Below are 24,422 nucleotides of genomic sequence, written 5' to 3' on the forward strand. Positions count from 1 at the left end.
TATTGCCGCGGATATTGTGGGAGTCCCAGGTATCCGGTTCACGCTCTAGTTGGCAACGGTGGCTCTTCTCGACCTTCTACTCCCTGAGTAGTCAGTACGAATAAGGGCGTCCTTGTGATGTTTTGCTGTACCTGTTATGGATAGCTAGTGCATCCTAGTCCCCTACACTCTCTGAAGACACCCTTGTTGCTTCAGCAGTGATTCCTTTTTACAGCACTAGTGTTCATAACAAAAAGCGCACCATTACGGAGCATGAGATATGATCAAATTATTCGTAGTACTACTTGATCAACACCCCCGGCTGGGTGAGGGATAGAGGATGACCCACACACCCACACACACCTCCTAAATTTTCAACTGAATTGGTTGTAATTTAACTGAGTACGAACAGTTTGAAGTTTGTATGAAAATCGCCCCTTATGTGAAAGATCGTTTCGTGAGCGCAGGACACTTCCCAATACCGATACTTGCAGAGCTCCCTCCTTCGACTTATTAAGTACAAAAGGAAGCTATTGAAAGGCTTTTAACGGCATGGGATATCAGATCTTCATGTGGTAAGCTTTGTACAAAATTTGAAATTGAATAAAAATGCTTAAAATTTTGATGTTTTGATGATGATGATTTGTTAGATGTAACATGTAATTGTGGTGTTCGAACATTGAGATTCATTGAGATCATAGCCATTTTTTACACCTGTTTTGTTTCACTTACTTCAACTCAATTGTTTCTTCTTGCTGAGAAAGCCACAGAAATTAGCAGAAACAAAAATTGAAGATGACATTCAAAAAGGTGAAAGTTTGGATTAAGATGTAAAAAATTTAGCTGAAGAGTCAAATAAGCTTTACTAACAATTTTTAATATTTACAGCTTGAAGCACGTAAAAACTATGATTATTCTGAATGATGTCTTTACTCATGTAACAGGAACTTAGTGACATTTGAACACTAATTGAACATTTGATGCAATACTGTTCGGTACTAGGAGACATTTTTCTGAACCGTGCAATTTTTCGTCGTAAAACGTGTTCAAATGATTAAATATAGCTTGTATGAATCATTAGTGGCCACATTTTATGTATAAGGTATAAAAGAAAACATAATCCGGATAGTTAGAGTTTTTTTTTTCAAATTGCTTATGTGTCCGGCACTGGAGGATCTCCCCCTAAATATAATCAACCCGAAGACTTATTCTTTTACGTGCTCAATTGAATTTGCCACGGTTTAGTATTTCCTTAATAATTTTTCTTGCAAGCAGCAAATTGTTTCGCAACAAAAACGATTCATTCGCTCGCTAAATTTGCCAACGTACTAATATATTTTCAAATCGCGCGTGCTAAGTCAAATTACAACCATATCTGCTAAAAATCAGGAAGTTCTATAAAGACAACTGATGCTATATATTGACGTGATACTCTTATTGATAGAGGTCGACGAGTCATCTGCACTTCCAAGAGTAACCATTGGAATGGGATGTTGGATATATGGGTCGGGAGGTAGCGAGGTTCGTTTTGCTAAACGTTTTGCCGCGTGTAATGTGTATCATCAAATCATGTTCGATCTCACACCAATTCATTTTTGTTTCGAACAAAATTAGCGTAACTCAATATATGAAAATGGTTGGAAATGACAATTTAAAATTTTCATTAAAAAACCCCAAATTTATTATTCCGCTGTGGTGATGATGCCTTTCCTTTCTCCGACTGTTGTGTGACTTTTGAAGTGTTATTTTAAAGGGGTGCTGCCTAAATAGTAGAATAATCTTGTTTATAGTTGATAATCAATTTTAATGATCACCTCTTGCTTACATCAACATGTCCAGCATCTGTAGCACTTTTTTTTGCTCCGACCGCGGTCATTGCTCTGGTTCTATTGTTGTACTTTTTGTGCGAATCACCGCACAAAAGTAGAGCGCAAGAACCAACGGCACCAGACGGCGGTCGTAACGAAACTCTGAAATTTTACTGGGTTGGTAAAGAATTGGAATTTTCAATGGTTTTACATTGATAATCAATAGTTCCACTGGGCTTAAAAAATTGCTGGAGAGTTTCCGATTCGATTGATAATAAAATCTCGAAAATCCATTGAAAAATAAAGGAGCTATTAACGTTTGAAATCTTACATGATTTCGTGACGGTCTCGAATTTGGAAATTTTCATTTGTCACCCTGTATCCGAGTCTTCCCCTTAGACGTAGTTTACGTCAAAATGAAATGTGTGGTCGTCTTCAGTGTCTCGTACTGAAGTAAGTCGAGTCAAGTACGAGACACTGAAGACGACCACACAGTTGTGGTCGAAATACGTATCTGCAAAGATAACGAAAATTAACTGGTGGAATTAAATGGAGAGTACTTAATTCGTCTTAGACGGTTGAAGTTATTGTTTATTTCCGTTTGCTTTTACGGACTCTCTCTATCTTATTGGCATTACATCCCCACACTAGGACAGAGCCGCCTCGCGGCTTAGTGTTCATTAAGCACTTCCACAGTTATTAACTGCGAGGTTTCTAAGCCAGGTTACCATTTTTGCATTCGTATATCATGAGGCTAGCACCATGATACATTTATGCCCAGGGAAGTCGAGATAATTTCCAATCCGAAAATTGCCTAGATCGGCACCGGAAATCGAACCCAGCCACCCTCAGCATGGTCTGGCTTTGTAGCCGCGCATCTTGCCGCACGGCTAAGGAGGGCTTTTACGGACTAAGTATCGCAAATTCATCAAAAAGGTGTTTCGCCGAACCATGACCATCGGCCATTTGAAGCAGCGAGAGATCTCGGATTGCCTGGTTTGACGTTGTGCCATTTCTACGAGCGACAGCGCTTACAAAGAGTGATTATGTAACGGTCAGAATTTTGTAAATAGTAAATGTGTTTCTGTTTATATGTGAATGAGCGAAAATGCCATTCAAAATGTTTTAAATGTTTAACTGTCCCTTAGCATAGGCAACAAGCCATAAATTTTTGCCCAATCTTTCCTTGGGCGAGTTTAGTTGTCGCCTCTAAAGGTTGGAAAGAGACGGCAGCAGGTCCAGCGTACCGAGTTATCCTTCGAAATTGTGCAATCACGAATGTGCACGAAGAAATTTCGGGAAATGGCGAATCTCAGGATTGTCCGGGATTCACTTTCCTTAATCTGAGGGAACATAGATTCTGCCATTTCGTCTGTGAACAGCCAGTGTATAGGAAGTGTGCGCGTTTGTTAGTTTATTCGTTTGTCTAATAAGTATGTTAAATAGAGTGACGTTAAGTGCATAAGATTAATTAAATATTTGTTCGTCCTTAGATTAGTAGTAAAGTGTGCGTAGTCAGGATTTGTGTGCGATAGTTAAGATAAAGCCAACGATATAAGGTAATGTGCTCGATATGTGCTGTACTGTGCTTGTGCTTAGTGTTCTGTTTAGCCGTTTGGCTATTTTCATTCGCAGCAATCAGACTCGCACCCAAGCGTGCGAATTTCCACCCCTCCACGGACGAAAGCATTCCCAGCAACCGTCAACCCGCTGGAAGCCGGACGATCCGCCAACATATCGTCCGGGCGAGGCCCAGGGGACCTCCACTTGGACAGGGTCTGTAAATCGGTCCGCTTCAGCCATCGTCAACGGCCATCGCGATCTACCACCGCGTGTCGCCATCACCGCATCACCACCGTTTAGAGCGGGCAAGCCAACCGCCATCGACCAAGCAGGCGCTTGGCGTCATCGTCGCCGCTCGAGACGGGCACATTGACCTGCCCGTAGGTCAACGACTGGGCCGGTAAGCCATCAGAATCCGGTGAGTCCATCCAGTGGAAGTTTTCTTTTTGTGGAGTGGGGCGTCCGCTGAGGGCGCCTCGGAGTTGTTTTTTGTCCAGTCAAAAGACTGAAGGAATGTGCCCATAAAGCCATTCACAAAATTGGTGACACCGTGAAGCGTGCGTGACGAATTGCCGCCGCTAGAACTTCTTGTCACCAGGAGCGCAGACTAGCCCACCAATGCGCTGCTAGAAAAGTGACGTCACATCAAGAACACAAATAGCACGTGAGCACAAGAGAGTTAGACAGGGAGAGAACAAGCACACATAGTAGGGACAGAGAAGAGAGGACGAACACAAAACCAAACATGAATGAGAAAATCTAAAATGTAAGAATCAAACCAAATACATGTAATCGAAAAGCTAAATATGTCTCTCTTATAATAAATGTAGTTCTGTCCCCAATCCCCTGATGTTTAGTTGATTTCATGTATTGTACGTCACGTCGCGTTTGTTGTTTTCGAGTCCCGTCCTCCACCATATGGGAGTGTGACGTAGGGGGCAGTCAGACCACCTCCTATCTGTTGTTTGTTGCGCGACGATCGGTGGATCTCCGATGATGAGATGTTGCGAGCAGCATAGCCTGTTGCATCGCATTTGAGTATGGGTGGATCCCTTACCGGATTCTCTGAGTGCCTTCTGGTTGTATGAGGAAGTTGCGATAATTAGGGTAAACCTGTTCGGTCGTTGGTTCGCTATTTGTATGCATTTGTAGCTAGCAGGGCCGATCCGCCCTTAAACATGTGGCTTAAGCGCCACTCCACGGGGGAGACCACGTGTGCTGATTTATTGCCCGGACGAGACTCTCCTTAGGGCGAGTCCATTTAATCTCCTCGAAAGGAATTTTACAGATCGTTTCAGCTAGCTAGCGAACCAACGACCGAACAGGTTTACCCTAATTATCGCAACTTCCTCATACAACCAGAAGGCACTCAGAGAATCCGGTAAGGGATCCACCCATACTCAAATGCGATGCAACAGGCTATGCTGCTCGCAACATCTCATCATCGGAGATCCACCGATCGTCGCGCAACAAACAACAGATAGGAGGTGGTCTGACTGCCCCCTACGTCACACTCCCATATGGTGGAGGACGGGACTCGAAAACAACAAACGCGACGTGACGTACAATACATGAAATCAACTAAACATCAGGGGATTGGGGACAGAACTACATTTATTATAAGAGAGACATATTTAGCTTTTCGATTACATGTATTTGGTTTGATTCTTACATTTTAGATTTTCTCATTCATGTTTGGTTTTGTGTTCGTCCTCTCTTCTCTGTCCCTACTATGTGTGCTTGTTCTCTCCCTGTCTAACTCTCTTGTGCTCACGTGCTATTTGTGTTCTTGATGTGACGTCACTTTTCTAGCAGCGCATTGGTGGGCTAGTCTGCGCTCCTGGTGACAAGAAGTTCTAGCGGCGGCAATTCGTCACGCACGCTTCACGGTGTCACCAATTTTGTGAATGGCTTTATGGGCACATTCCTTCAGTCTTTTGACTGGACAAAAAACAACTCCGAGGCGCCCTCAGCGGACGCCCCACTCCACAAAAAGAAAACTTCCACTGGCACTGGATGGACTCACCGGATTCTGGATGGCGTACTGGCATAGTCGTTGACCTACGGACAGGTCAATGTGCCCGTCTCGAGCGGCGACGATGACTTCAAGCGCCTGCTTGGTGGATGGCGGTTTGTCTTGCCCGCTCTAAACGGCGGTGATGGCGACAAGCGGTGGCAGATCACGATGGCCGTTGACGATGGGCTGAAGCGGACCAATTAGTGGACGCTGTCCACGTGGAGGTCCCGTGGTCCTCGCCCGAACGATATGTTGGCGGATCATCCGGCTTCCAGCGGGTTGACGGTTGCTGGGAAGGCTTTCGTCTGTGGAGGGGAGGAAATTTGCACGCTTGGGTGCGAGTCTGATTGCTGCGAATGAAAATAGCCAAACGGCTAAACAGAACACTAAGCACAAGCACAGTACAGCACATATCGAGCACATTACCTTATATCGTTGGCTTTATCTTAACTATCGCACACAAATCCTGACTACGCACACTTTACTACTAATCTAAGGACGAACAAATATTTAATTAATCTTATGCACTTAACGTCACTCTATTTAACATACTTATTAGACAAACGAATAAACTAACAAACGCGCACACTTCCTATACACTGGCTGTTCACAGACGAAATGGCAGAATCTATGTTCCCTATTAAGGAAAGTGAATCCCGGACAATCCTGAGATTCGCCATTTCCCGAAATTTCTTCGTGCACATTCGTGATTGCACAATTTCGAAGGATAACTCGGTACGCTGGACCTGCTGCCGTCTCTTTCCAACCTTTCGAGGCGACAACTAAACTCGCCCAAGGAAAGATTGGGCAAAAATTTATGGCTTGTTGCCTATGCTAAGGGACAGTTAAACATTTAAAACATTTTGAATGGCATTTTCGCTCATTCACATATAAACAGAAACACATTTACTATTTACAAAATTCTGACCGTTACAATTACTCTGCAGAAAAGGACTGGGAAATTGGGGGTTACTTGAATGGATTTATTGACTCGGTAATACTGACGATGGACGCATAGTTATCCTTAAATTGAAACGATATCAACATGTTGTTAGTCTGTTTCGGAAGCTTGGAGTGATGGGTCAGTAAAGGTACAATGGAGTAACTTTGTTGCATTATTGTACTTCTGGCTAGATTCTTTTTCTTCTGATTGGCATTACATCCCCACACTGGGACAGAGCCGCCTCTGGCTAGATTAATTGCCATAAATACCTGCTCTTGGATTACGTTGATAATTATTATTATTAATATCTTTATTAATGAGGTTTTCGGCCCTGGACCGGTTCGCCTCGTAAACGTTGATAATCTTCTATATAGACTAACGCAAAATGAACTCCCCCAAGAAATTATGACGTTTGAGCGGGTCGCATAATGAACTTTTGTTCGAGAAGACGAGCCGCTCAAATGTAAAAATCAGGCTACTGTCATGCTATTGTTTAGCCCATCGCCAAATCGTAGCCAGGATATCCCGGGCTATAATTTTTTTTCATACTACTTTTCAATGATAACAGCGGTCTATGTCTATTGATGATGATGAAACCGCGCTTGTTACAGGCTCGGTAAAAATCCATCGGGTGAGTGAATTCAAAAACAGCTGTACAGGTCTATACATAAGAATGAATTTCTGTCTGTCTGACTCATAAACTACTAAGCCGATCAGCGTGAAAATTTGTATGCAGAGGTTTTTTTTTTCGGACGGGGAAGGTTCTTAAGATGGTTCGAGACCCATCCCCCCTTTGGAAAGGGGGGCTTCCATACAAATGAAACAAAAATTTCTGCGTAACTCGAGAACTAATCAGAGAATAAATCAATTTTAGATGACACGAAGTTCGTCGGGTCTAAATAACTGGAATAAATAACTGGTCATTGATGATTCTGCGAGCGTTACGGCCCATACAAATTTTAGAACCCTTCCATACAAAACACATTACGAGGGGGTGGGCTTTTCGGTATATGACAGCCGGTGTCACTGAGTACATCGAGAGTATTTCTCATGGCAAGTGGATACGGTGGGTAAGATTTTCATTGACTCTGTTTTGATTAGTGATTATTTCGATTACCGGAGGGGCCAACTGGAAGCCGCAATATTCTATAATATAGAATGGACGAGACACTCAAAAGGAAACCGAGAAGGAAACAATGGAACAGGATTCCGCGTCGAATGAAACTTGTTGCGAGCAAAACGGTTAATGATAAGTGCCTGAAAAATGAGTGAGATTATTTTGCGCACACACATACACACACATACACACAGACATCACTTCAATTCGTCGAGCTGAGTCGATCGGTATATAACACTATGGGTCTCTGGGACTCCTATAAAAAGTTCGTTCTTGGAGCGAACATATAGCCTTTACGTATACTTTGTATACGAGAAAGGCAAAAAATCATCGTTGTTTCTTCTTTCTCGTATACTAAGTATTAGTATGGACATTTTTTTTTGGTTTGGTCTAATTTTTTGGTGGGCCGGTTTTAGGCCGGATACTGAAAGAGTATCATAGTTCTATATCGTAAATTATGTCGTCCTACTGCAAATCACTGTTTTTCGATGTTTCTGCATAGATTTTTCCATATAAACTTCCAATAAGTTTAGTACCGCCCAAACGTTGATCGATTTGGCTGAAATGTTGTCCAGAGCTTCAGGGCATCAAACATAACTGAATAAGAGGGCGGCCCATAAAAAAAATTAAGAAATTGTTTTTTGAGCCACCTTACTAAGTATAAGTAAATACTGTATGTTAGCTTTTCTCGAATGTTGCGAACAAACTGTCTTGGAAGATTCCTTCCTACAGCAGGACGTGATGAACTTATATATATCCAAAAATTAACGATAATAGAGCAAAAAAATCATACAGTAAGTATCGTAGGAATACAGATGAGAAATACATACTGTGAAGTATGATCCTTTCTATGATTATTCAAAACTACTAATCTTAGACAAAACTTAGGGTTTTTTCCCCGAAGAACCCCAATTTAAAACAATTCGTTCCATCAAATGTCTCAAACCACTTCGATATAATTAGCCAAGTTCATGCAAACGTTGAAACTTTTCGATGTGAAAATAAGTTGTCTGATACGAATTATACAATATACAAGCAATAATTTATTGTGGTCTCCCTCGATACCAAACACGGCCACACGGCCATCAACCCAGAATCAATTAACATCACTCTGCAAGTCAAACAAAATCCGCTACAATCTGTCAACAGCGTCAATACTCGGCAATCATTGCTGACCAGCAGCATATTTGACACAGGGAAAAATATAACAAGCAAACTTTGCAAACAGCTTCATCACCAGTCAGCGCCAAACTTGTATTTCCGCCATTCGTCGTGTGAAAAAATCCGAATTGGGGTGCGGTTGGAGATCTGATTTTCATCACATGCGTCCATTCATTCAATGAAAGCAACATTGGATTTCAGTGCAACAACGCCTGAAGCGAATACCTGACGCCACCCTAAAAGTAGGTAGACATGACAACTCTATTCGGAAAATCAGTCCATGGATTGAATGATAATTGGTATTCTGACGAAAGGCTCTAGTCCAGAAGTTGCCTAATTACAAAACTCACTCTGGCAGCCGATCGCTTTATTTGGTATTTTTTTTTATTTCGGGAAGGGGTCATTGAGATCGAATGATGATTCGCAGAACATTTAATTTGACGAAGTGGAAAACTTTTTCAATAAAAACCTATCGGCATAATGGATCCCTCGAAGCACGAAAAAAGTGTTCTTTTAGTGTTACTGGGCTGTCCGCAACCTCCTATCTGCTGACTGACGACGATTAGAATGCAAAAGTTCAGATGTGGAGTGCGTTTCATAAGCCTCAATCATGCTCAATCACGAGGAGAATTTTCCACGCAGTGAATCAAGCCGCACGATGAAAGGAAGGTTTGCATAATTTCCGACTATAATCCCGAGAACTGCTCGGCAAACATTGCCGAGTTCCGCGAACTTTGGGCTTCCGCGTTTGTAAGCTTTCTCCGCTCGATCACGTCGAGCAATAACCCATCAAGTAAATTATCCAGCTTACGACCTGCGAGGGGCTACAAACTTTCCAATTTACACCGGGCTTCGTTCATCGTTCATGTGCGCTCGCACGTGGGAAGACTACTCGTCGTTGCCCTTGAAGCAGGTATAGCGTTGGGTAATGAAACCCAACGCTGGATCCCACTGTGGGATGTTTATTTTATCTGGAAGACTAACATCATGTTCGCTTTCCGTGATACAATTCTCATTAGTAAACAAAATCATAATGCTGTTTAGCAACAATAACGTTATTGTTTTACGGAAAAACCGAGTTTTTCAAAGTGAATTTGTATTTTTTTGTGTAGGGTAAGACAGAAACTTTTTACTTGCAATATGTTTCAAGTGAGACCAAAACATCTGGGATGGGTTATGACTCGAATCATAATTCTATTTTAATCCTTAGATATAATCGTTTTGAAGTTGTACGAAGAAATTTCCATTCCATCCAATAAATTTATGTAACGCCAAGGTATCGAAGCTACGGAGATTTACTTCATGACATAAGTTATCTTGCTTTTAAAGTCGGGTGATTTGCATTTCCATATTCAGAGATTCTTTTCATGACCCTTCCTAATTATCATTGATATTTAATTTCCCGACTTGTCAAGTGCAAAATAGGGATTTCAAAATACACCAAAAATTCTGACCAATTGGTTTGAAAAATCCCACCGTACGTCGCCACACGGAAGAAACGATCCCTCTGCGTTAGCTTACCAACTGAGCGCATATAGCAAGAATGGCAATAATTATGTTCTCTGAAGCAAGCTTAATTTGCTGCTGCCGTCGCGTTGCCACCGCTTCCATCGTTCGCTGCTGATCGCAGATAGGTATGGGTACATGTACGAAGGTAAGGCAGTCGTCCTCCACCGGGAAGGAATTCGCATTCGTATTGCACCAATCAACACACCATGTTTACGGTCCCACGTCGAGGACGACACATCCCGGCGTGGCACGCAGCAACATATCGGATCGGAGTGCCATTTCACCGTGGTCTGTCCTCCGCTGGCTGCTCTAATGACAAACAAAGTTTCCTACTGCTCGGCTGCTCTTCTTAGTTCTGGGATACAGATAGAGTTACGGCAGCCAGCGAGCGTGTTCTACCTTCCCGTGCGGTGGCAAAAGTAGCAGCAGCAGCAGCGCTATGACCCGGAGCCATATTGAATCGGACGGGTTGCATCCGCCACACTTAGTGAGTGTTCGTAAAGAAGGTTTAAGTAATTGCATCCAATATTGTGTCATGTTGAGTGTGTTCTGCTGCTCGGATGCTCCCGAGGGGAATGAGAGGGACAGTAACGAACGCTGCCATTGGCCAGGATTAGAGAAACCTGAGCTCGCAAGTCGGGTAAATAAATTTAGTTCAAGTTTATTGATTTCTGTTGCAGTTGATTTCGTGGAAGATGCCAACCAGTCCTGCTGATTACCGAGGAGGCAGCTTAGAAGTTCCGATGCTTTCAACTGGAATAATAAACCAATTTGATGAATGAAACCAACTAGGTCGGTATCCTAGAGATATTTGTTTTGTACCCAACCTTAGGATGCCATATTTTCTATTAGTTCTTAGCTTAGCTTAGGTTAGACTGACTGCTCATATCAATGGTTGCTACTCTGGGGTTGATCAGAACTGGTGTAAAATGCACTACGATCCAAGTGAATAGAGGTTGGGATTGGGTTGGGTTTCAGCAGCTCACAAATCTAGAACAATGACGGTGCCGGCCAAGTCCTTACAGTCAGTTGGGAATAGAAGGGAATGTTAGTGTGTAGACTGTTGCTACTAGATACCGAGAATACCTCTGTATCCCCACAATACCAAGGAAAAAAAAGTTTTGTTTATTGGGTAGGGTAGAAAAACTGAAGCATAGATCGAGGATTCACCAAGGGTAGTGGTGTACTTTATGCCACATTTTTAAAGGGAACGAGCCTGGGAATGAACCTCCTGCTTTGAAGTCACTAGACCACCGAGCTCATCGACGCCATCTTTTCGTTTAGTTCTGCATAAAAATTAGCAAAATCTGTATACAGTTTTGCATATACAACAAAACTGTCTATATAATCATTGTGTAGAATCCTTTCAATTCTGCAAACAGCAGCTGAGCTGTATTGTGAGTTGACATATAGGAAGATGTGCCCAATATAGCTCGGGTCTTCTAAAGTTTTAATCTCACGATTCCAGTTGTCGAACAATAGCAAAATACCGCCAGCTTTGGGTTGCGCACATGCATAGCTGATTGCACTTCCTCAGCAATGTTGTCCTTCGGATAACAGCAGGATTGAGGTATGTCTCGCGCATTAAAATTTCAAAGAAATTTCTAAAAAAAAATCCAATTAACCTCCCGAAAAAAATGAGTGGAAATTGTGTAAGAATGACGAGTTGTGACAAAAGATCGTGAGGCAGAAGGTCGGAAAAACAAAAGATCGAATGACAAAACGTCGCACAGTGTGCAAATTCGAGCCAAAAAACGGACGCAATTCAACCACGGTATGTACATATCTGGAGATTACCTTAAAAAAATCACAAAAATCCAAAGAATCTGATGATGCCGACCCCTTTGCCGTTAGAATACTGGAAGTGTCCTTTTTTGTCCAATTTCCCCTACAAATAGAGGATTTTGCTAATACATATGTTCACATCAATCAATAAGACAGGGAAAACCTTGACTTGTGTTATGGAAATATCAAATTTTTGAACACGGATAAGTGTCTCATTTTGTCCAATACCCCCTATAAAATGCTTCAAATGATACACATTTAAGATTCGAGGAGATCATCAAATGAGTTACTGTCAGTTATGAAATTGTGGACGATGAAATAGTGTTATCCTCGGACAATTCTCGCTTAACTTTTCAAAAGGACCTAAGTAACATTTTTTCATGAATTAATTTGAGTAGTGCAATCATAAGCTTTCATATTGGTCTGTTGATTACGCTATTCAAATTAATTCATGAAAAAAATGTTACTTAGGACCTTTTGAAAAGTTAAGCGAGAATTCACTGGAATCTGTTTAGTGTCTGTTTTTGTCTGATGCCCCCTATAATTTAAAAATATTTTCAAAAGTATAACATCAAATCAATTTTCATTTTAGGAAAATGTACTAAGATCCTTGAAGACTATTGTAGGCATATCAAAAGGCTATTCCTTTTATGCAGGGTCCCTTTAGTGTCTCATTTTGTCCAATATCCCTTATACGTTGAACCTTTTTTTCAATTTATCAGAACACACAAATTGAAAGTTCGAGAAAATTTTGTGAAAATCGGCGAATTATCTGGACAAAGAAATGTGACTTTTCCTGGGGGTTATCAGACACTATATTTTGCCAAATATCCCCTATAGTTGAATGAAATTTTAAAATCAGATATAGCAAATCAATTAATAACTATGAAAATTATATTAGCATCCTTGCTTACTTAGTGGACATATTAAAGCTACGTAATGTCTGATTTTGGTCAATATCCCCTATATTTAAATGAAGTTCCAATATATAGTAGAGCAAATAAATAAATAGCTTAAAAAACTATATCAAGATCCTTGCATATTATTGTGGACATATTAAAGAAAGGTTGTTTTTCTTAAGTGCACCGTCCAGTGTCCCATTCCGACAAATATCCTTCTAGGAAATATTTTAATGCATACGAACACACAAATTAAAATAACTAAAGAATTTTGTGAAACACAGCGAATCATCTGGACAATAAAATATTCTTCTTCGTGTTTCTGATGAGAGATATGAAAGCAATAAAAAGGAATAAAATGTGGTTCTTCTCATTTTTTTATACTGTAATGTATAAATATATCAGATGTATAAAAATATCAGATCATTATGAATTTGAGTAATTTCCACTTGCTCATTGTCGGAGGATAACAGTCGAAAAGACAAAACATTGAATGAGACAGAAAGTTGAAGGGACTATAGGTTGGAAGTAATTAAAGGCCGAAAAGGGCAAAAGGTAATTGAAGAAGGAAGAAGGAAAAAGAAAGAAGGTAGAGGAAGAAAGGAGAGGAAACTAGAAAGTAAACAGAATGAAAAAAGGTGAAGGAAGAAGGAAAACAGAAAAAAAGAATGAAGAAAAAAAAAAGAAGGAAGAAAAAAGAAGAAAGAAGATAGAAGGAAAAATAAAGAAGAAAGAAGGAAGAAGAAAAATGGAAGATGAAATAAGGAAGAAACAACTAAGAAAAAAGTGGACGAAAGCAGAAGGAAGTAGAAGAAGAAAGAAGGGAGAAGAAATTAAAAGGAAGAAAGAATAAGGAAGAAGATGGAAAAAAAGAAGACGAAGGAAGAAATGAGAAGAAAGAAGGAGGAAGGAGGAAAGAAGAAGGAAGAAGAAAGAAAGAAGAAGGAGGAAGGAAGAAACAAGAAGGAAGAAGATACAAGGAAGCGGAGAGAAAAAAGAAAGAAGAAAAAGGAAGAAGGAAGAAGACAGAAGGAAAGAGAGGAAGGAAGGAAGAAGACGGAAGAACAAAGAAAGAAGAAGGAAAAAGGAAGAAGAAAGAAGGAAAAAGGAAAATGAAGATACAACAAAGAAAAACAAGGACGAAAGCAGAAGAAAGTAGAAGAAGAAGAAGAAAGAAGGGAGAAGAAATGAAAAGGAAGAAAGAAGAAGGAAGAAGGGGGAAGAAAGAAAGAAGAAGAAAGAAAGGAGAAGAAAGAAGGGGGAAGGAGGAAGGAAGAAGAAAGAAGGAAGAAGGAAGAAGAAAGAAGGAAGAAAGAAGAAGGAAGAAGGAAACAAAATTAAGGAAGCAAAGAGGAAAAAGAAAGAAGAAGAAGAAGGGAGCAGGAGGAATGGAAAAAGAAGAAAGAAGAAGGATGAAGGAAGAAGAACGATGATAGAGGAAATCAGAAAGAAGAAATTTGTTTTCGATATTTCGTCACCTTTTGTGTCTCTCAACGTTCCGTCCTGTGGACCTTTTGTCCGTTTCGACCTTTTGTCCTTTTGGAGCATTTATCTGTTCAAACATTTATCTGTTCAACCATTTGTCTTTCGACCTTTCGTCCCTTTGGTTTGTGGTCTTTTGACCTTTGATTCCTATCCCATTCTACCCATTGTTTTGTTGAATGTGATAAATATTCGCTTCTCACTTTGCGTTTGGGATACCCTGCTCGAGTATCATCGCGGTAGGCTGCTCAGTAAGGTGGCCATGTTTGCGAAAAGGTAACATAAGCGTTAAAAGCAGTTGTAGCAGTTGTGGTTGAAGGAAACTACTAGCCACCGTATCCTCGCCAGTACTCAGATATGGAGCTCGGAGAAATACATGACACTGCTCAACAGCACATATGTGCTATTGAGCAGGCTGATGACCATGAAGCTAGCAAGTGAATATTGGGCCGTGGCGCCCATAAAAATTCTATTAAAGGAATGATGTGAGTGCTATAGACAAGACCACGCGAGCCTATTCGATGTATAAGTGGTAGCTGGCTTGGAACGGCAGTTCAAGAAGAAGGTGGACCTATCGGCTCATTCCGAACTAGTCGTTGTAGGTGGCCATAAAGCACGGGGAAGTCAAGTTCTACCTGTAGCAAATCCTGTCGAGCCGTAGATGTTTCAGCAAGTATCTACACCGATGCGGATACGCAGAGTCCCTCCTTTGCCGTACATATCCGGATTGCGAGGAGAAAGCGAAGATCAGATGGCATTGGATAGAGACCACAGTTACACAGTCGGGAGCTTCCGCCGTCGGCGAGCATATTTGCCTGGTAGGATACATCCACTGCTGGGGACTATTGGAGTAGACCGCGATCAAGATGGGATCTTAATGGCTCACGGTTACAAAACATTGGTTTCAGAGGAGTTTCCGCGCCAGGAAGTCTCTAGTCGGCTAGATCGTGGGACAAGATCGAGTAGGTCGTGTAGCATCATAGTACCGATTTCGGACGTTAAAGTACAATTGGACATCGGCAGACAATCTGTCACACATTGAGGTAAGAATGGGTCGCATCTCGCAGGGTTGTGACACTTCCCCTCGCTACGTCCCTGTTGTTCAGCTGGCTTACATCTTGTTGCACCGACGTCTAATACAGCAACCTTGACCGCTGGCCTTTCCATCAGTCCAGTTCCTATTTGCACGCTTTAACGACGGACCTGTCCGTCTTCGGCTTGGTTCGCTTCGATCACTCCTCTCCGTGGCCAACAATTTCTCGGAAGTTTCGCATCTACAATCAACGCAAGATCACCCTTTTGGGTGGGTTTGACAGGCTGGAACCATTTTGTCCTACGCGTCAATGTGGGCAAATATTAGACCATTCATTTCTTCCAGAAGTTATCGGCATACAGCTGGGCCATCTTCCACGATTGCTTTAGGACAGAAGGTTTATCATCGAAAATTATCGGGGGGCTTATTCCCGTTAGCAGACCCTAACAGGAAGTGATTTGGTGTTAAAGGGGGTTCAGTGTCGGTATCTTATGGTATGTCAGTGAGCGGTCTTGAATTCAGAATCATCTCTATCTCCATCAGTGTGGAGGGAAGAATCTCATCTGATGGCATACGCGGAAGGTCGAAATCTTTCATGATGCGCTTGACAGACTGGATCAAACCCAACAGCCGCCAAAGTGCGGGGCGGCTGGTGGATTGAAGATCCACTTGGTGACAGGACTGACGAACTCTATCATAAGTTCTCCTCGTCAACGAGGTTGGTTCGATCTGCACGCCTCTGGTCGTCATGACGATACGCAGGACTCTCCATCTTTTCTTAGTTTAACTGCAACCAGCACTAACATCGGCCTAAAATAGTCGACTCCAGTGTAAGAGAATGGTCGATGAAGGCTGCCAATTGGGGAGACGGAAGGTTTTCCATTGCTGGTGGCTGTGGATTTGCTTTAAAAATCTTGCATCGTTGGCATCTTCTACCGACTCGATCAAACTCTGATCTAAGACGAGATATGTAATACTTTAATCGGATCTGATTCAGCGCTGTATGGTGATTTTTATGTCTGTAAGTCGGGTGATAGTCGGCGGTCACCAAATGAGTCACGTAGAACAGTAGTAGAATCAGAACTTCACGTTTTGTAGGTATTCTGGAACCAGAGAGTAGCTGCACAGCGTACTTAGGTGACAACTTGAACGTGAACGTATCGGTTGTGGTATCCCACCACATTCCAAGCACCTTTTCTGTGGCCATCTCTGCGGAAAAACTCACGTCCCTCTCCTTCGTGTGATTCTCGTGCAAGTTTTCGACGACGGCATTGGTGTTAGATAGCCAGTTGTGAATTTCGAAGCCTGCCAGAAAATGTATGAATCGTACTTTCTTAACAAGTTTCACTGCTTCTTGTTCGGTTCAACACTCGCTAGCATGTCGTTCACGTAATGTTCCTATTTGATGCATCGACAGCTCTTGGATACTACTTTTCGAATCTTTTGCCGTTCAGATTCTTCACGTAAAGTGCACCACTCGAGGAGCACGTCGCTCCGAATGTCATAACCGCCACCGCGAACACTTCGGGCTCAATTTCTGGTTCTCCATTGTGCCACAGAATCATCTGACTTCGCTGGTATTGTTTCTTCATCTGGACTTGAAAGAACATCTCCCGGATGTCCCCTACAATAGCGACACGAAACTCGCAGAATTTGTACAAAACGGTGAGCAACTATACCAACTGATCATGTCCCGTAAGGAGAAAAGAATTTAGCAAAACGCCATTGATTTTCGCCGCTGCATTGAAGACAATCCGAAACTTTCCAGGTTTGTTAGGGTTTGTAACTGGGAAAATCGGAAGGTACCAATCGTTAGAGTGCTTCTCTGTTTTCTCCGCTGCCGAAAATCGACGAATGTACCCCTTCGGATTGTATTTGGACATTTTTGCTTGCATTGCTACAGCCAACTCTGAATCTCTCCGTAACCGCTTCTGCAGACATGCCAGACGACTCATAGCCATCCCTCTGTTGCATGCTAACATAATTTGGTCGTATCGCCACAATAGGACGGTCTCGTATCGACTTCCTATCAAGCGGGTTTCAGTCGACAAAATTTCTCATCTTTTAATAGTAGACTGTTTACTTCGATGACATTTACTTCCAGGGTGCAGCAGCCGTAAAAAGTGTAGACAACAACCTTTCGTGCACCATGTTTACGGTACTCGTCACTGAGTGGCGATACCGGCGTTTCTATCTGTTTTGTTAAACCCGCTACTCTATGTTTTGAGATTTTCACAATTTTCACCATGAGCTCATGAAAGAATGGTAGTTGGAAATCAATAAAATGTATGGAAAAAATAAGATATTTCGCAAATTTATGGAAAATGAAAGTGTTTTAGAAGAAAGTAGTGATAAGGAATGAAGTATGAGGTGAAAAGATTATCCCGTGCACTTAGTCTGCACTGATTAGTAGTTTTATAGTGATGAAATTTCGATTTTACTACCACTGAAAAAACGTCATCTCTTGCATTAATCGTTTTGACTGGTACCTTATTTAGATGCAGCAGAGACACCCAGCGACTCGATCGAAAAATACTCCTTCATGGCTGCCTTCAGACCCTTGTCTTCCTCTTTGTCGCAGGCGCAGATGTGGAAACTGTGATGGCCGCTGTAGCTGGAGATTATCGTTCCAGACTCTATAGAACAGGGACCATATAGGTACCATCCATCCCAGACGAGTTTTTGAGGGAACCGATTCGTTCTCGCTTCCTTCTATGCTTCTCTACGCATGCCCAAGCCGACAGTTATCCATACCTAGAAGTCTATCATGCATGAATATGCAGCCATTCCTCCCGCACGGTGTCTTCACTTGACAGGCGCCGAAACGTTTCCGTAAACATTTCCTACACAGATTCTGCTCCTTAACCACTGACCAGCGGGAACCGACGTCCATGTCGAGGAACTTGTGACACTTCTCTGGGACGCCACAGTCACACTTGCAAACGGGACAGGCTGTTGTAGCTGTAACGGGACTGTCTTTTGTAGAAAACGTGACATATGGCTTACTCTCAGAGCGAACGTTGATGTAGTTGTCTTTCCTTCGTCCACGCTTCTCTTGTTTCGGAGCACTGAGAGATGGTAACGTGACAATGCTCGCTGCTTTGACCAATCGTCCCAACCAATCTCCAAAATTCCGAAAGCGAAACCCTCGGCAAACGTCGATGGTATGCTCAGTTCAACCTTATTGACGGTGGCAATCTCTCTGTCAGCTCCTGAAGTAGCGTCACATTGCACATGTACTCTTGCAGTCCTGAAGCAGTAATGGTAGCACATATATTTTGAACTGCAGCTCCGAAATCAATCAAGGACTGAAGTTTCTCCGCCTTCGCACATAGGGGTATTTTCGCAATCTAGCCGGAATAAATTATTTTATCTCTCAAACTACTATATTTTACCTTATTTTATGATACTGTGATGATAGTTAACCTGAAATATCAGTTTTCCTAATTTTCACTTTTTGACCCATGTGCTTTACCCTTTAAATAATTTCAATTAATTCGTTCTCGTCATCGCTTCTACCGAAATCAGTTCAACTCTATGTGTTTCCAAGGGGAAACATAGAGCTAAAAGATGCTGTCATGGAAATTGCTCTATGACTCTTCCTCTTTTCATAGGGGTGTTGAATGTATGATATAGGTCATAAATGCCTTAAATACAGTACCAAACTAAAAACATCCGCTTTCAAAATGGCGCAAATTTGCGCAAGATTTTTCTTCGGGATCCTAAAGTATAGACATAAATGCGTCCTCTCTATACTGAAATATTACCGAATATCATCGAATAAGTGTTTTATGCTTATTGAAAATATGAGGAACATTAACTAATTTTAGCTCGAAAATAGACTTCGAATTACTCTTTTGTATTTCTGTTCAGAATCATTTATTCTTGTCAAAAACACGTTTACATGATACTATTTTGTCTACTTTTTCATCGTATGTACTGATCTGTGGATTACTGTGGCAAATATTTGACCACAATAAAACATACCGAACGTAATCAAATTCAACAGAGAAAACCGGTAATTTCCTCAATGAAAAACCTCTAACTTTCTAGAAGTGTAGTGGTAAAACTTTAAATCTAAATAGAAAACCTAGTACTAGGAGTGACTCGTCTACTATTCAGAGAAATTTGAGACATATTTAGACTGCTCTAGGAACTAGGACAATTTTGAAAATTTAACTTTATTCCGGCTAGAATGACGAAATACCCCTATGTGCTTCGGTGGCGGCATCTCCCGAATCTTGTCTTCCAAAGAGGGTTATTAGAGTTGCCAGTACTCCAGGTAAGTTCGCAGGATGCAACAGACGACAGTGCATCGCCTCGTGGCATTCCATTTGACTTCTTTGAAGTCGCAACATATTCTCCTCGTCGCTATATCCACAGATCCTGGTAGAATTCTCGTAGCTTGCCATTTTTCTGGGTTACCAGAAAACAATGGAAGTTCTTTAGTAACAGCTTGGCATGCTGAGATTTCACTTTGGCTTAGAGTGGGGCCACCGACAAAACTGCTTAAATTCGGCTGAAAGACATTCTATCCCAGGGGCCCTCCTTAGCCGTGCGGTAAGACGCGCGGCTACAAAGCAAGACCATGCTGAGGGTGGCTGGGTTCGATTCCCGGTGCCGGTCTAGGCAATTTTCGGCTTGGAAATTGTCTCGACCTCCCTGGCCATAAAAGTATCATCGTGTTAGCATCATGATATACGAATGCAAAAATGGTAACTTGGCTTAGAAACCTCGCAGTTAATAACTGTGAAAGTGCTTGAGTGAACACTAAGCTGCGAGGCGGCTCTGTCCCAGCGTGGGGATGTAATGTCAATAAGAAGAACAAGAAGAAGACATTCAATCCGGTACCTCCGCCATTAGCTGCTCCATCAATCGACGTATGACGATGTAGCAATTAATTCCGTTCTTCGAAACGCTTCCTTTCTAATGCCTGCCTTCCTTCCAGAAACTTCAGCTCCTGTGCTAGAACACCATCGTCTTGACTTTCGCCGTGCACACTGATTCGTGGCAGTGGATTGCCGGTTGAACTTGCTGTTCGTCCTACTCCGAGTGTCAATTGCAGCTGTGGGTTTCCGTACGCAGCTACTCGAGCATGAGAAATTGGCCAAAAAATACCTAATCTTGTTATTGATACCATACTCTGTTATGAACTAGCCCTGCTTAAGAAGTAAAATACCAAAGCAATGATACCAAAAACTTATATGCACAATACTTGAGTTATTAAATTGAATTGCAATACCAAATGCATAACTAATCATTATTCGTTTGGTATTGAAATACCTAAACATGTTATGCCTCAAGTATTCTGCATTTAAGTTTTTGGTATTATTTTTTGGTATTTTACCTCTTATGCAAGGCTAGTTCATACCAATTTCGGGTATACCGATAGTCCACCAAAGGCACCTTGAAGAGGCAAATTGTCAAACGAACTTGCTGTCGCTTCACCACCAATCTACAATTGCATGGGCTGATCGCCAGACAATCCCTTTCTTGCTGTTCCAGTCTGCCGAAGTTGGTTTACCATTTATTCCTCGAACCCTCAACCTCCTACTCTCTAGATAGGCGTGATAACCCCTACACAACAAGACCACTTAAAGGTCACGTTTGCGGAGAAGCCATCACCGAGTACCAGCCTCCACCGCGGTTAGCTATTTTTTGGAAATTGAATATCTTGCGGATGCTTGATTTGTCCAATCTTCACATGTGTTTCAGTAAGGGTATGCGATAACACACTTTTTCCTAACGAAACGAAACGAAACGAAATTTAAAATGTCTATGTTGATTCGGATCGAAACGAAACAAATATAGATTTCTTTCGAGACTTCGAAACGATACGAAATCAAGGTTCATTTTATTCGAAATTTTTCGAAACGAAACGAAATTTTGATTTTTTTTCCGCGGAATTTTTATTGAATTGGTTTTACATTACATACGCAATTCTGATTTCACTTTTTCGAAGTCGAATAATTGTTTTGCGACCAAAAGAGTTACAATAACTTAAGAGGCAATCTGTGATAAATCGCCACATTCTCACCGCATATACCATTGGCGATGAGGCAATACCCCAGAATTTGTGCCGCTTTCATAGGAATTCATCGTGGAGCGTGTGCTTCTGAATCTGATCAATTTTATATCAGTTCTATATAAGTAGGTATATAAAAATAAAGAAATTGTGGGATTTTTCATATACGGCTTCAAATTTCGTTTAAAACCTTAGTTCACATAAGAATTAGGTAATTATGCTAAAGCGTACTTCATATTGTCTTGTCAGCGTGGTTTTACAGTATTGACTCAGTAAAAATTTGAAAACGAATGCTTAGATTTATTTTTTTAGTTAGTGGGATACTTAACTATGTATCCACATCTGCCAGGCGTATACGCAGATATAAAATTGATATTACTAGATCTGCCAAAATTTATTCCTTCTTATTCCTCGTCTACATATATAGCATACATTTGCTCACTAGAAGAATCATGTGCACCTTTCTAAAATGCACAAAGATATGTATTGAATTTCACAGACCGATAGTCTTATATAAAATCAGCTCGAAGAATTGAGCTATTGTGTGTGTGTCCTTGGCAGATGAGAACAGCTGTTATGGTCAAGGTCAGTATGAGCTGAAATCAATCATACGTAAAGAACTTTCATCAATTTTAATGATCTTTTAACCCGTTCTGGATTTTTTGCCAATTATATGCGAAGATCTAGATCTGCCCACAACTCTGCACTGTTCCTCACATATTGTGCAAATAGTACAAGAAGAGCTTGATAACGTTTCCTAACTGTACACGTCGTAGTTGCTAATCATGATTGGCCGAGAAACAGAAAATATGCATAGCTCACCAATTAAATAATATTCTTGGGATACAAAATCATAAGGGTTGTGTACAAGACACGACCGCCCGACGTAAACTACGTGAAACAGTTTGGTGAAATGAAGAATCTAGTGCCATTATCCATGAGTATTACAAAATTACTCTTTGGATTTCTTATGAAATTTACATTTTCAAAGGAACTAATATATTTATGTAATCAAAACAAATTTATTGAATTCTCGTTTTTTGTATAATATGAGTAGTTTAGCTTTGTTTGTTTAAATTCAATTCATTGTTCTTTTTCGAATTTTTCGAAAAATATTCTTAATGAGCTTAACTAAACTTGGGTATTTCTTGGGCATCATTTCGATTGAACTGTCTCCATCTCCATCTTTCGATTGATTGTTAATAATCCGCCTTCCCAATCACAAGCTGCAACAAAATCAAATAAGATCTTGAGAAAATTTCACCTGGCTGCCACTGATGCCATCCATACAAATTCATATTTGAAGCAACTGCTCCCGGGGCGCACTCGTGATTCTGCTACGGACGGCAACATTATGGCGTCGCCAAGTGGTTAATTTGTTCTTTGAACAATATTTGCCTCACCTCTTCCTTTGCATAGGATGGTGGCCCTGAGAAGAACCGATTGATTCGTTCAGCAACTCCGCCGATGCTGGGACCGCCGCCCGCAACATTTCTAATGAAATGCACGCGGGAGAGAGCAGTTTTCTTATAACCAATAAAGGTGGCTCATTAGTCCCTCCTCTTTGTTGTCCGGTATGACTGCAAATATTGTGTAACCGTCAAACACTCACCAAAGGGGCGTGGCTACAGATTCAACTTTATTGATTACAAGAAAGCAGCTCTCCCGCGCGCGCGAGCCACAACTTGAGGCGAGATGAATTTTGATCAAAGTAAAACTTAATTGCTTGGTGATGGCAGATTGTTTTCCGTCGGTAGTAGAATCACGAGATCCCGATTCAGAGAAAGACATATAATTTTAGTAGATAGTCATCCATGCGAATACATTTTTGCAGCTTCTCCGTTTGACGCGCGCTCGTGATTCTACATACATACAGAAAACATGCGATGATTCGACTCATCCATGAGTTTTTAGGTGGTGAGTTGGGCTTGATTTGAATCGTCCATAAGTTTTTACCACAACAGACCAAACACAGGCGTTATCGCTGGAACCGCGCTGGTCCGTTCTCCGTGACATCCAGAATGAAAATGACGCGCGCACGCGAAACATGGGGCTTTTTATACACAGCAGTGGAAGTGGAAGTGGAACGAAGCAGTGGATCAAAAGGCCCGTACCTTACTGCAATCTGATGTCCGTGTTGGGGATTTATGAACGGAATTGAATTTTTCACCAGGTTTGAAAAGAAATAACATTTTCAATAGTTCAACGTTGATAATCAATAATATCAATAGAATTGGCAAATTGCTGGAGAGTTTCCGAATCGATTGATAAGCAAATCTCAAAAATCCATCGAAAGATAAAGATGCTATTAGCGTTTGAAATCTATCCTAATTTCGTGACGGTTTCGAATTTGGAAATTTCGGTTTTACACCCTGTATCTGAGTCTTCCCCTTAGACGTAGTTTACGTCAAAACTGCGCGAGCAAAAAACACGTCCGTACATGCTGCTGTCTTGAACTGGAATGAGGCTGATTGCGCCACGCGCGCGGAGGAGAGCAGTTTTCTTATAACCAATAAAGATGGCTCATTAGTCCCGCCTCTTTGTTGTCCGGTATGACTGCAAATATTGGGTAACCATCAAACACGCACCAGAGGCGTGGCTACAGGTTCAACATTATTGATTACAAGAAAGCAGCTCTTCCGCGCGCGCGAGCCATTTCGTTCGAGATGTCGCGGAGACCAGACCATGGTACCACCTTCGGCATCGGCGGAGCTCCTACCGGAAATTTTATTCCCGGCGATGGTGTGGGTCGCGCGGTCGTCGTCGTCAGCATCAACAGCACTAAGTTGGAATTTTCTTGCGTGTCTCTACGATGGCGGCTATGGTGGTGTTTATTTCTGCAACGGTTGCGTCTGAAGTGTCATCAGTGAAAGCCGCTCTTAAACCATAATTTGAGGCGAGACGAATTTTGATCAAAGTTCATATTAATCGCTTGGTGATGGCTGATAGTTTCCGTCGGTGGCGGAATCACGACCGTGCGTCAGGGATTTTATTCGCATGGAAAACATCAATACCAATGAAATTTCTCCTAAAGATTATTATTTTAGTTGATAGACTGCTACTTGTTTCAGGTTTAATTTCCATCCATGCAAATACATTTT

The 24,422-nt window shown here is 41.6% G+C and overlaps 2 protein-coding genes and 1 long non-coding RNA gene across 3 annotated transcripts in view; 1 reads left to right on the plus strand and 2 right to left on the minus strand.

The window, feature by feature from the left end:
* LOC134222887 (uncharacterized) overlaps window positions 1-24,422 on the minus strand; it is a 636,084-nt gene that overhangs the window by 264,889 nt on the left and 346,773 nt on the right. The window lies entirely within an intron of this gene.
* On the plus strand, window positions 3,172-4,282 carry LOC134208193 (uncharacterized). Its single transcript, XR_009978537.1, has 3 exons — window positions 3,172-3,220; window positions 3,281-3,346; window positions 3,399-4,282. It is a non-coding gene; the product is annotated as an uncharacterized LOC134208193 (long non-coding RNA).
* The window catches only part of LOC134206036 (uncharacterized), an 80,141-nt gene continuing 61,215 nt past the window's right edge, over window positions 5,497-24,422 (minus strand). Inside the window, exons 4-6 of the mRNA XM_062681719.1 lie at window positions 18,144-18,364; window positions 16,101-16,601; window positions 5,497-5,672 (exon numbers count right to left, since the gene is read on the minus strand). Of these exons, the coding sequence (XP_062537703.1) occupies window positions 5,497-5,672; window positions 16,101-16,601; window positions 18,144-18,364 (898 nt within the window). The remainder of the gene's footprint in view (window positions 5,673-16,100; window positions 16,602-18,143; window positions 18,365-24,422) is intronic.

This window comes from Armigeres subalbatus, chromosome 1 (genome assembly GCF_024139115.2).
Source record: "Armigeres subalbatus isolate Guangzhou_Male chromosome 1, GZ_Asu_2, whole genome shotgun sequence".
Classification (NCBI taxonomy): Eukaryota; Metazoa; Arthropoda; class Insecta; order Diptera; family Culicidae; genus Armigeres; species Armigeres subalbatus.